The sequence below is a fragment of the Fukomys damarensis genome, unplaced genomic scaffold (assembly GCF_012274545.1).
Source record: "Fukomys damarensis isolate Sample0158 unplaced genomic scaffold, DMR_v1.0_HiC HiC_scaffold_3, whole genome shotgun sequence".
Taxonomy (NCBI): domain Eukaryota; kingdom Metazoa; phylum Chordata; class Mammalia; order Rodentia; family Bathyergidae; genus Fukomys; species Fukomys damarensis.
In genome coordinates, this window is record NW_022900915.1 from 9,194,268 (window position 1) to 9,207,372 (window position 13,105).

The window sequence follows — 13,105 nt, forward strand, 5'->3', positions numbered from 1 at the left end:
CGTTGAAGTTCTAACTTCCAAAGTGATGGTGTCTGGAGATGTGGCCTTGTGAAGTAATTAGGTTTGGATGAAGACTTAAGGGTGGAGTTCTCATGATGGGAATAGCACCTATATTAGTTAGCTTTTTGTTATTGTTATTAAATACCCAATAAGAGCATTCTGGTCTTCTGAGGTCCCACCAGAGCCACCCATCAAGTTCTGCTTGCTAGGGCTTTTCTAGCCTGCTTTCCCAATAAGCTAGTAAAACCACAATCTCAGTAACAACCCCATTTCTTACTACCAATTTTCTGTATTGGTCAGCTTTCTGTTGCTACTAAGAAATACTCAATACCCACAGTTAAAGGAGAAAAGATTTATTTTTGGCTCACAGTTTCAGAGGCTTCAGTTTATGGTTAGCTGGTTCCGAGGCAGAGGGGCATGGCAGAGGTGATCTGTTCATTACATGGTAGCTAGAAGCAGAGAGAGAGAGCAACAAAGAGCCAGAGAAGAAGGGGACAGGGACTAGATACAGTCCTGGGAGGTCATAACCCTGTGACCTATTTCCTCCAACTAGGCCCCAACTCCTCATAATCCATTCAGCTATGAGCTCATCTATGGGTAAACCCATTGATGATATTAGTTCTCTCACAATTCAATCACTTCTCCAGAAACCTCTTAATCCAGTCAGTACTAAGTGGCACAGTAGTCTTATAAGAAAAAGACACCAGACAGCCATCTGTCTTTATCCCTTGTCATATGAAGGTTCAACAAGATGGTGGCCCTCTGCAAGCTAGGAAGAGAACTCACCAGAACCCAGTCATGCTGGCACCTTGATCTCGGGCTCTATAGTTTTCAGAAATGTGAGAAAATAATTTCTGCTATTTAAGCCACCCAGCCTGTGGCATTTTGTCATGGTAACATGAGCTAAGACAGCATTAAATTTGTGGATCCATTGGAAGAATGCAGCTAACAATATGGAGTCTTCCGATTCATGAACGTCAGATGACTCCACTTATTTAGGACTTCTTTAATGTTTTGTAGTTGCCACAGTGTAAAGTTTGTTAAATCTATCCCAATGTATTTTATTTTTAAAGCTATTCTAAATGGAACTGTTTTGCCAATTTTATTTTCTGACTGTTTATTGCCAGTTGTGTAGAAACACAATTGCACAATTGCAAAGTGAAACTTTGAAGAATTTTTTTATTCTAACAGTTTTTTTAGTGCATTCTTTAGAATTTGCTATATACAAGATCATATCACACAAATAAAGATAGATTTCCTTCTTCCTTTTCAATTTGGAATCTTTTTTTTCATTTCTTGATTATTAAACAGCATGAAGAAATGGCAAGCGCAGACATCCTTATTTTGTTCTTGATCTTACAGGGAAATATCCTGTTTTTCACCAATAAGTATAATGATATCCATGGCTTTGCCTTTGTTTTAGAGAGATCGCTCTACTGAATATATAATCTTACTTTGACAGTTATTTATTTCAGAACATTGGGGATATGATTCTACTGTTTTCTGGCTTCTTGTTGCTATTGAAAAGTCAGCTGTCACCATATTACCACTCATAAGGAAATGATCTGTCATTTAACTCTGGCTACCTTGAAGATTATCTCTCGCTTTGATAATCTGAAGTTTAACTCTGATGTGTGTAGGTGTGTTTCTTTTATATTTTATATTATCTTTTATATTTTCTTGCAAGATTTTATTATGTAGTTGTAACATAAATTCCAATAGACAAAGTTTTTGAGGTTCTGATTCTGCTCTCCATTGTTTCTCCTACTTCCCTCTCCTTTATGATTTGTATGTTTTGGGCTGTGAGTTATTGATTTTCCTAATAACATTATTTATGGGAATTATTTGAGGTCCAAAGTAAAGTTGAGTTTCCCCCAAACTGGATTATCATTTCTTCTGACATTGCCAAGTGTGAGATGTTCTTTTAAATTTTCTGCTTGATTTTTAAATTTACACCCAATACATCACATGAATTTCATCCAGAAATCATGATGTGTTATTGACAGATAGTTTCATACTAGTTTTAGTTTCCTTTACCCAGAATCAAAATAGGGACAGCCACGTTTCATCTCTGTCTCTTTTGCCAGAGCCACTCTTCGTACACCAAGATCTCTGCAGGAGAAAATGTCAGCTAAATACAGAAGTCTCCCACCAAGTTCGCATTTTTGCCAATTTCTTATGTTGTAGTTTTTTCTCCACGATCCACTTAGATATGAAGGTAAAAGCTCAAGGTCTCCAAGGTTTAGTACAAACTATTGGGGTAAAATTTGACATCAGTAGGCACAACAGGATTTCTCCTTTCATTTTTATTTTTTACCTCTACAGTAGATTTTTTTCTTTTCATGTCAGCACAGCAGTGCCTGTGAAGCATTGTAACAAAAAATGCACAGAAACTTTCGAATTTTTAAATGAGAAGGCTCTTTAGGGTAGCTGATCTCATTACTGATTACCGCTGGAGACCTGAATTGTGTCATTTGTTCTACCTCTGAGCAAGTTGGTACAGAAAATACTCAGAACACTAATAGTTTGTCTTTCCTCTTAAATCTCCATTGAAAGTAGCTCTACAACTTCCTTGTGGTAGATTCAAAGTGGCCAAATTATTCCCTTTTCTGCATCCACACTCTTGAAATCAGATGCTGCACATCCTCCCACAAAAGGCAGTCTGTTTCTCCATGACCCTGTATCTGGATTGGCCCTTCGACTTGTTTTGCCAACTGCAGGACTTTGACATATGGAACACAAACTGAAGCTTGCTCCCTTGTTGCAGTTGAGCCCGAGCCAGCCTGCTGGAGGATGAGAAGCCATGTGGAGGGACAGCTCAACGAGGATATTTCATTTGCTTTAAGTGAAGGGTAACTGGTAACACTGAAGAATACAATCACACAGTCATATCCCGAACCTCCTTGCAATAATTTCATTGTCTTTATTCTTTGTCTTGCTTCAATTTCTGAGCATGTGAAAATAGTCACTCATAAGGCATTCTTGAAGTTCAAATTGTACTAACAGGGGTTGCCAATTCTTAGTATAAAATTTAAACCACAGTTTAAATTAAATTGACATAATTAAGGTATATGCTTAATTGCCAATAAAATATAGGCAAATGGGAAATAGGAATATGTAATTCATTTTCCCAGTGAAGAGCCCAGCTAATGAAGAAAGAAGTCCAGGATTTTTCTTTATGGTAGGGGAAACCAAATTCAGATACAGGAGAAGGATGGAGTTGGTTACTGATGTAAGAAGGTCCAAGGGCTTCAGTTGACCATAAGTTCAGTACAAGTCAATGAATGTTTTCAAGTGGCTTCTCAGGAAGTCGATTCAGCATTGGTCACATGAACGGAAATGCATTCCTTGCTGTATTTACTAGACCCAGGTCTGTTCTGGGTGTCCTGCTTTAAGAATGACAGTGATAGACTAGAATAGATCAAAGAGGAAGACTCTAGGATGATGACACAGATTGGAATTTCAGATGGGCCCTGATTCAAGGACTTGCAACATAGCTGGACATAGATCAACGTAGCTACAGGTATCTGAAGGGCAGTCACAAGGAAAAGTGAACACAAAGTATTCTCTAAATTTTATGAGGACAAACCTAGGATCAGGAAGTGGAAGTTACAGATTTTACATCAAGTGCTTCCTGAACCTACAAGCCACCCACCATGAGAATGACTGCTCTGTGAATCCGTGAGCCTGAAGGCAGGGTACAGGAGGGGAGGCTGGAGAGGTATTTTTCAGGGACACTGTGAAAGGAAAGTGGCCACTTGGGCCAGAGGACTCTCCATGCCTTCTCTCTTCCTGCTGCTGCTATCCTGCTTCCTTTGGAACTCTGAGCTAGGTTGAGTGTGGAATTCTCTAAATTCGCCACGAGTAAGCTGCAGTGATTAAAAGTAACTCACTATCTGTTTGCTTCCAACTGTAAATCTCACTACAGTCACGATGGATATCTGCCCTTGTTAACCCTAGACTCTGAGGACTGTCACACTGCTGTAGAACAGGTGATCATTTCAGAGCCAGGCTAGATTTAGCCAAGACAGTCTGTGCTACCATTTGCTCTCAAAGTAATTTTGTAGGCACAGCCAGGATTCTTTTCAGATGTTTAAATTAAGCTTGCAGGACCAGCCCCTACCCTTCTGTGGTTGTCTGTTTTCTCTCTTCCCCACAGCTGACACTCCTGCACTCTAATCTGCTTTGTTCTCCCCTGCCTAAGGGAGAATTCTCTTAAGAAGCAGCTCAGGGAAGGTCTCTTCAGGCCTTTTAGGTATCCTCACTTCCCGTATCTGTTTTCCTGTCCCCGAGGCACATCCCTCTGGAGAGTGTGGTCAGGACTCCTAGAAAAGGGCTGGGAAATCGGGCCTCCTACCTTGACAGGTGAAGCATCTGATGTGGAAGTGGTTGTTGTGCACACGGACCACTTCCCCTTTGCAGGTGTCTCCGCATCGGAAGCACTGGATGACGCTGGAGCTGCCCCGGGGACTGTAGGGATTCTGCTGATAAGGAACTGCAGGAAGAAATGAGAGATCACTATCCAGAAGGCTCTAATTCTTTAAAAGGAAGTCTTTAAAAAATAGTAAAAAAGACTATCATAATATCAAATGGAAGAAAAATAAAAATGGAAATAAAGTCTGGTGCCCAAAAACAATGTTTTAGTTGTCGTTGAATATGTGATATTGGCCCCATGACATTAGAATGGGACTGAGAAATTACCATTGCCTGGTGGTGCTGCAGCTGTAGTAATACCCTAGCAAATCCATTAATTGTGTACTGTGATGATGCTGGTGTCCATAAATGACTGCACTGCTATTTATAGAAAAGTACAGCACATACAATTGTACACAGTTCATGTTTGGTAATGATAGTAAGCGGCTATGGTAGTTTATGTATTTATTATACTATACTTTTATTACTGTAGGGTATGCTCCTTCAACCTACAAAAACACTACTGTAGAACAGGACTTCATGTTATGCTGGCAGTAGCTTCATACATACATCTCTCTCTGTTTACTACTCTCTATTACATCAAGAGACCACATTGGATGATTGACCAATCCCATGTCAGTGTAAGTATGTTTAATGTTTGCAGAGATTACTTGACAAAATCACCTAAAAATGCATTTCTTGGAATGTATCTTTGTCGTTAAGAGACACACCAGGCATGCTGGTGTACTGCTGTAATTCCAGCACTCTGAGAAGCTGAGGTAAGAGGATCACAAATTCAAGCCCAACCTGGGTAACTTAGAAACTTAGCAAGACCTTGTCTCAAAATAAAACATTTAAAAAAAGGAGAAAATGAAAAAATGGAAAAAGAATCTTTCTAGATAGGGAAGGGTAGAAAGTTTGAAGGGAGGGCAGAGGAACAGGGAAAAATAGCTAAGATGGATCATGTAAAGGTACAAATTTCCAATGATGAATGTCATTATATTGTATACCTTAAATGTACCAATACAATTAATTTAAAAAAATGGATGGGGATGTAGCTTACTTTGAAGGCTCTGGGTTTAATCCCCAGTACCACCAATGGGGGGTGGGGGGTGGCGGTGAGAATAAGTATGAATGAATTGCATTTTAAAGCAAATGATCCAGAAATGCTGTTTCTTGGGTGATCTCTAGATAAAAATAAGGCCCCAGATTTGTCAAAGGGAATTTGGGTCCTGCAATTGGCTTATGGCTTTCAAAGAAATGGTGGCTGACCTTGCCTCCAAATGGCCTTTGAATTAAACAAATTACATACCCTTTCTGGGCCTCAGTCTTCACATGTGTAAAATGGAGTTGGTCAATGGTAGACAGACTTTTCATAAAGGTAGCATGAAGGGAGGCACTTGGGCTGGAAAGGGGCTATCAACAGGACTCACAGTAAAACTTTATTCGAATAGCACTTTCTATAAGACTGGGAAAATGTCCAAGGTGTCCCAGTGATTGTGAAAAGGGTAAAGTCACAGGGAAGTGGGGTGCATTTGGTGATTCTTGAGTGCTCTGCTTACCTGCGGAGTCATTCATCTGCTCATGCACAACCTAGACTATCCCACCTGATCTAGCTGGCACTTCAGACTCCTCTGTAATTAAAGTAGGTCTTTGCATTGTCTTACAATGCAAATAACTATTTTTCTAATCTTAAAGAGGTCTGTGATCTTCATAACTGACCTCATCTACTTTCCTCTTTTTAAAGAAAAGAAACAGGAAACCAGGACTTCAGATAATCTCCTATTTCCAGTTATCCCAAATAATAAGTGTGCCGTAGGGAAAAGGGCTGGTTGCTTAGACCTAAAACTGGCTTCTGATAATTTTGCTAACCTGGATGGAGAGAAATATTCACCTCACGATCTCTCTTCCATCATGCAACTCTTTTTTTCTGTCTTAAATTCAAGATAAGTATATAAATGAATTAGTTGACCAAATCATTAACTTATTAAATGGGTTCACATACAAAGTACACTAAGCACAGCACAAGTGTTCACTGGTCTCAAGACCATGGCGTCGTGCCCAGAGCTCGGAGTGTCTGACCTCCCCTTCTCCTAGCCTGTCCACAGATGTTCCCTTTAGTTGAGGGCCTTGCCCCCTTCCCCTCCTCTCTCCCCTTCCTTCCCTTCCCCTCTTCTCCTCTCCATTTTCCCTCCCTCTATGCTCCATCTTCTTCCTCTCCTTCCTCCTGTCCCCACTCTTCATTCTTTGTTTTCCTGTATTTGGTTGAACCCAGGGCCTTCACATGGAGCCAGGTCTTCAGTCCCTTTTTATTTCAAGACAAGGTCTTGCTAAATCTCTAAATGGCCCATTTTGGATTCAACGTTAGATTTTCCTGCCTCAGCCTCCCAGACTGCTGGGATTACAGGTGTGTATCACCATACACAGATCATTTTTATTTTTGGAAAATAATATGCAATTATTAATAACATTAGATGGATCTACATATGGCATGATAATTTTATGTAATTAAATAAGAAAAGATAGCAGAAAATAATATATAATATGTTCTTTAGGGCAATTTATATGTGACACTTTTTTCTTCTTGTTCTGATTTCTGCTCATTGTCCCCTGGAAAATAATCACTCTCTTCTCTTTCCTCTTCCTCTAAAATTGTGAGAAAAATATAAATCTGTTTAGCAGTGTGGTGATCTACCATTGCCAAGGGAAGCAAAGCTGTGAATCTGAAAATAAAATAAGAACAAAAAGTACAATCATCTCCATCGGTGATGAGAGCTCTTGGAAGTCTCTGAAAGCCCCTGCAGAATCACTGCACAGATTTTCATTTACCTCTTCTAATTAAACCTGCCTTGGAGTTCAAAAACCAACTTCCACGATCAATTCGATTTCTTCTAATTTGATTTGATTTGATGGGGAAGTGGACTTGTGAGCACAGGCCTCAGTTATAACTTGGCTTTTGAACCAATCAAATAAAAAGGCGGGGTAGAGTGTGGTAGAGTGCGGGGAAGGTTTAGGAAAACAGTCCTCTTGAGGCGGAAGTACCACCTCTACTCTTTTCCCTGGGCTGAGGATGCGGCTTTAGTGATGGCTGTGTGTGGCTAGAGCTCCAGAAATGTCTGATTCTGTGAAATATTAACCCACAAACAGTCCTCGGGGCCAGTTCTTCCAGACTGCTGGCGTAAACTGTGACTATAAAAGGCAGCAAGATTTGATCTCATAGGGCTGGGGTGTAGCTCAGTGGTAGAGCACTTGCCTACCATGTTCAATTCTCAGTACCACAGAAAACAAAGCAAAGCAAACCAAACCAAACACTTACCAGGGGTGGTGGCAAATGCCTGCAATTCTAGCACTTGGGAGGCTAAGGCAGAAAGATCATGACTTCGAGGCTACGGAGAGTTCAAAGGCCAGCTTGAACTACATAGCAACACCCTGTGTTGTTGTTTTTTTTTTTCCTCAAAGGATTTTACAGGCGTGACAAGACCTTTTCCTACCCCGAGAGTTCCCTAGGACAGAGAATTCCCTAGGACAGAGAGTCCCCTGGGAAAAAGTTTCCTAGGATCCCCAGGGGCAGAGAAGCTAGGCTGAGATCTACCCCATCTGCTCCTGACCTGGAAACCACCTCATTTCCAAGACGATTCTGTTTTCCCGGGCAATTAGAGTAGGAACTTAATCTAACCTTGGTGTGTGTGTTCTTTTTTTGAGATGCTAGTGACTGAACCTTTAACTTTGCTCATGTTAGGCAAGTGCTCTATGACGGAACCACACTTGCTGCCCAAAATGCTGATATTTGATTATCAATTTTCTGCTTGTTACTGTTTCCATTAATTTTCACCTCAGAAAGTGTTACAGGTGGGTTTTTTGATTTACAGCATTTGTCTGTGGGCAGACGTCTTTTAAATTCTATGCTGACTTACACATTTTCAAACTGCCTCATACTAGGAACCATCTACCCTAAGACCAGGACTTAAGAGCAGCTATCAGCTCCATAGGACACTAGCTCTGTTCATTTGGGAGATAATCCATGATATCAACCTGTTTAGGTGTGTGGATCATGTGATGTGTTTCTAAAACGTATGCAGTGACCCTCTGGCTCCTTTTAGAATTATTTGGCCAATAAAGGGCCCCAAGGAGAGACATTCCCATTATCAACCCATAAGTGCTTTCCAACGGAACTTTTTGAGATGATAAAAATGTTCTTTATCTACACTGTTCAGCATCCTAGGCATTAGTTATATGTGGCTATTGGGCACTTGTGTGACTGAGAAAATGAATTTTAAATATGATTTAATTTTAATTTATATAAATTTACATTTAAATAATCATGTGGATAGTGGCTACCATATTAGATAATGTAGACAGTTTCAAAAACAGAACACCAGGCAAGGGTGTTCAAACCTGCTTGAATCATGGACATATAAAAATAAAATGTTCAAATGATTTAGAAATGCCACTTCTGACATAAATTATTCATTTTTTGTCCCTGAAGAGCTTTGAAGTTGTATTCAAAAAACAATTCACAACAGGAATTAATTACACACATATTCATTCTCCCTGAGTTTGATCTGGAAACAAAAGATTCTAAGCAGTGTTAAAAATACAGATTTCTTTTTTTAAAAAAAAAATCACAATTTTTTGGGCACTGAATGACTGAACAATTCTAATCTTTCCAAGAATAAAAACAGGAAAATCAGTTGGCAATGGCTGTCAGTATAATTTTTTGTCAGAAAATTAGCTGGTCAATATGCCTTTAATATTAAAAATTAGCAGTCTGAAGCACTGTCTTCTTTTATATGCATACTGAATCTTTAGAATTCTGCAGGACATTTCTGAATTCCACAACTAAATTATGACTAAAGCTATGAGGATCATTTGAAGTTCATTTATGTTGGACCAGAGCAACACATGGAAGGGGTAGCAAGGCCAACCGCCTAGGGAGCTGGAGGAGCCAGTGAAGTGGGCACAGCCTCAAACTAGTGCAACATCCAATTCTGGGACTTGCTGTTTCCTCCTCACTCTCTCTTCCTTGAGGTGATTTTGTCTGACATCTAGTGCTGGCAGTAACCCGGGTTTCAAATTCCTCTCTGCTGTTACCTAATTTTCTAATCTTGGACAAATCATGTAACTTCTTTGGCCTTAATTCCCTCCTTGGTCACACAGAAGATTGGGCCAATGATTTATAAGGTTCCCACCAATTAACAACTGGTTCTACATTCGTAGGTTCACTTCTGTTTTTTTTTCTCCTTCTACAGTCTTTCCTCTCCATTAAGTGGCCCACTTTTATACTAGACTGTTATATTATCAGATTTATTAGTCCCTTGTAAAAGAAGTTAATGGCACAATTCCTCTCATAAGCACTACAACCTAAAGTATGTTCTTTTTAGCTGCACAATATTTTCCCCCCTTCACTGATGGCCACTTGACCTCGTGGATAACAATGGTTCCCATAGTTACAGTATCTTTAAAATAGTCTTCAAAAGGTAGAAGCACCTATGCTACGCTGAAGGGTAATTAAGAGAGTGGCAAAACTGATTTGGAGACAGCATAACAACTGTGAATAATTGGCTAGAAGTGAAATCAAAACAGTAAAGCTTCTGTTGAAAGGTGAGACATCAAGCAGAGACATTGCTGGTTCAGTGGAGAGCTGGCAACAGCCCGGGTCCAGGAAAATGCTCATACAGGTGAGCAGAGGGTGCAGCATCTGTCACACTGCCGGGGATCGGGACTTCATTACAGCCCAAAGTGCTCTGAGTGTGTTCACAAGTATTTGCCAAGTTTGGGTGGGCGGGGAGGCTGTCTGAAAGGTGATGGTCTGCATTCAGAGGATTCAGTAGCTCCCAACATGGTCATCTGATTTGATTCCAGAGTAGAATCAGGGCCCAAGATGCTCCCTTGTTTCCTATGGCGAGGCCGCAGAGTCACGGGATCCCAAGTTGGAAGGAGCGAGAAGCATGTGGCGTGGCACCACAGCCTGGGGGCTGGAGGAGGCAGGCTGGGTTTGGATCGCTGCCCAGCTGAACAACTAAGTGTTACAACACCTCAAGCCTTTAGTTTCTCTAACTCTAGGCTGGGAATAACTCAAGCAACTTGTGAGTATAAAATGACCTAATCAAGTGAAAGAACTTGTGTATTGCTTGGCATGTAGTTGGGCTCAATACACAATAATTAATAGCAAAGGATCTCTGGAGCCGTGGATCCTCACCTAAAACCCAGTACAATAATTCTTTGTCAGTTGTTCCTATCCTCTAGTTCCTGAGCAAACATTTCTCAGATACATTCTTGGACAAGTCCAGCAAAGGTTTCCTGGGTTTTCATTCCTGCTGACTGTCAAGATAAAAGCCTTTGGCTGCAGACCATTTGCTACCTTAAGCAACCTCTTCTTTCCTCTGGCGTTCTCTGTTTATGGGTTTCTGTGGGCTGCAGAGGTGGGTGGCTGATATGCTCTTGATATATTTGCAGAGGAATGTGTGAATTGGGTGTTTCCTGCTGTAGGAATGAGAGACTGATCTATGTTGTCCTGGGGCGGTGTATTTTGGGCACATCTGCTGTTTCCAGGGGGACAAGTTTGGTGTTTGCTGGGTGTGCACATTTAGAACAAGGAAGTGATTTACTGTCTTTGGTAACCCCTGAGGGCCACACATACGTCACCTACCACATTGCACCACTATATCACGTCCACCTAGTGGACACCCAGCATCAGACTCTTAGAGCAGAAAGGGCCTGGGAGGTTATCCTCACACATTGCTCCATGAGGGCAAGGCCCACACACAGATTTCTTGTTTACTATTCCACCCTCACTGCTGGGCACACAGAAAGTGTTCCTCTCATTGTCACTGTTTCCTTCATGTTTGTTGAGTGAATGAAAGAATGGAAAAGTCTGGCCCAGTGGTTTCACTGAAAAGATGAGGAAGCCGTGGCCCAGAGGAGAAAGGGCTGTAGCTAAGCGTGCGTAGCAGGTCTAGGACAACAGATTGCCGGAAGACAAACTGAGAGCGTGAACTTGGCTGGCGTGGAGTCCCAGAGCCACGGGCAGGAGGCACAGTGTTCACACAAGGCTGTGATTCCGTCTGGGTGTCGGGCTGAGGTTTGGCGTTAAAATAGGGGGTTGGGAGTCAGCTCTCCAAGCTGCAGAGCACAGGAAAAGGTTGGAAACTGAGGAAGAAGCAGGTGGGTGAATGCAGAGGCAGGTCTGGAAGAGTGATAGGTAATAGAGAGTGGCTCCTTTGTGTTAGAAGTGTGCTCGGAAATCCACATCTATCATCTTACTGAGTTCTCATGACTCCAGAGGGAACACTTCTTATTTTATTGATAAGGAAACTGAGGTTGGAGAGCTGAGGTCACACATCCGAGGCCGCACAGGTAGTAAATGGCTGAGACAGAACCTGGACCTGGCAGTGTGACTCTAAATCCTGATCTCTTACCTCTAAGCTGTACTGCCTGTGAAGCCAGAGTGGCAGCAATGGGGAGGTGGGATCAGGGGATGGTGCGAAGGGTATTTAAATTGCCCCCGACGCAGCCAGCCAGCCGGTTTAACAAGATTTAAAAGATGAGTGGAGTTACTGGAGTATAGAACAGGAAGAAAAGGAGGGAAATTCAGCCTGCTTGGCAGGGGGAAACTGACTCTGCTCCCTGGCCAGGGTCCGTCCGTCAGCTTCAGCAGCTTCCCCGCGTAGGCACGGAGAGCCTGACGTGGTGTAAGCACAGGTGGGCAGGCTGCGGCCCCAGAGGCAAGCTCTGCAGGTGTTGGCAGCTGCAGCAGGCAGAGGGGAGTCCTCTGGGAAGCCCAGGGTCTCTCCACAGATGGCCCCCAACCTGGAGCATTCTGACATCCGAGAGGATACGGCGGGACTTGTGCAGCAACAGGGCCTCGCCGCCAGGCTCACCAGCATGTTCATGGTCCTGGCTGCCTCCTTCCAGGGGGCCTTGTCTGTGCAGGTGACAGAATGCGCGCTCCTGCTCAGGCGGACTGCTCTTATCTGGCGGCCCGCTGCCATGCGACGGTGACAGCAGAAGGATTTGGGTAAAACCTGAAGTGGCCCTCACAAGCAGTAAGCCCCACGGGCAGGGAAGCATACACAGCAGTCCACATCAGAGAATTTTTTATTGCTCATAAAGTTGAATTCTGTCTCAGCCTATCTGTATCTCAAGATGAGTGGGAGCTAGGACTGAGTCAGTTTGCCTCCCCTTCCCTTCCCTCCCATGCCCATGTCCATGGGCTCCACCCACAGGGCAGCACAAAGCTTCTTTCCAAGGCTTCAAATAAATCTGTGTCCTCATTTCTATCCTGGAGATTGTCCTCCCTACCCCCGGGCCACGGAACGATCTTGTTAGCTGGGCCACAGAAGCCGGTTCTGTCCGCCCTGACTTGGGCTTTGTTTAGAACATTTAGCTTTGTAGTAAATCTTTCCAGTGCCTGTGAGGGCACAAGCTTTTGATATTCCACAGCCAGGAAGCCATCCCTTTGTCCCTGCTTTCTGCTGCCCATCCCTGTCCCGAGGCCTTACTACTGAACGGGACACACAAGAAGGTGAAGGAAAGGTGGGTTACTGTTTCAAAAATACCATCTTGTTGCACTGGGCCATGGAGAATTAAGAACACACAGTATAGTACTACTGTGTAGGATGGCTGAAGAACAGGCAAGTTTGGAGGGGGAGAGGAAAAATCCCTCTGTGCCTGCCACCCTCGATGTATTTCC

The 13,105-nt window shown here is 42.6% G+C and overlaps 1 protein-coding gene across 6 annotated transcripts in view; it reads right to left on the reverse strand.

Annotated features, from left to right (window-relative positions):
* Ablim3 (actin binding LIM protein family member 3) overlaps positions 1-13,105 on the reverse strand; it is a 106,521-nt gene that overhangs the window by 63,973 nt on the left and 29,443 nt on the right. For all 6 annotated transcript variants that reach the window (XM_010627124.1, XM_010627123.1, XM_010627122.1 and 3 more), the window contains exon 2: positions 4,358-4,495. In XM_010627124.1, the coding sequence (XP_010625426.1) occupies positions 4,358-4,495 (138 nt within the window). The remainder of the gene's footprint in view (positions 1-4,357; positions 4,496-13,105) is intronic.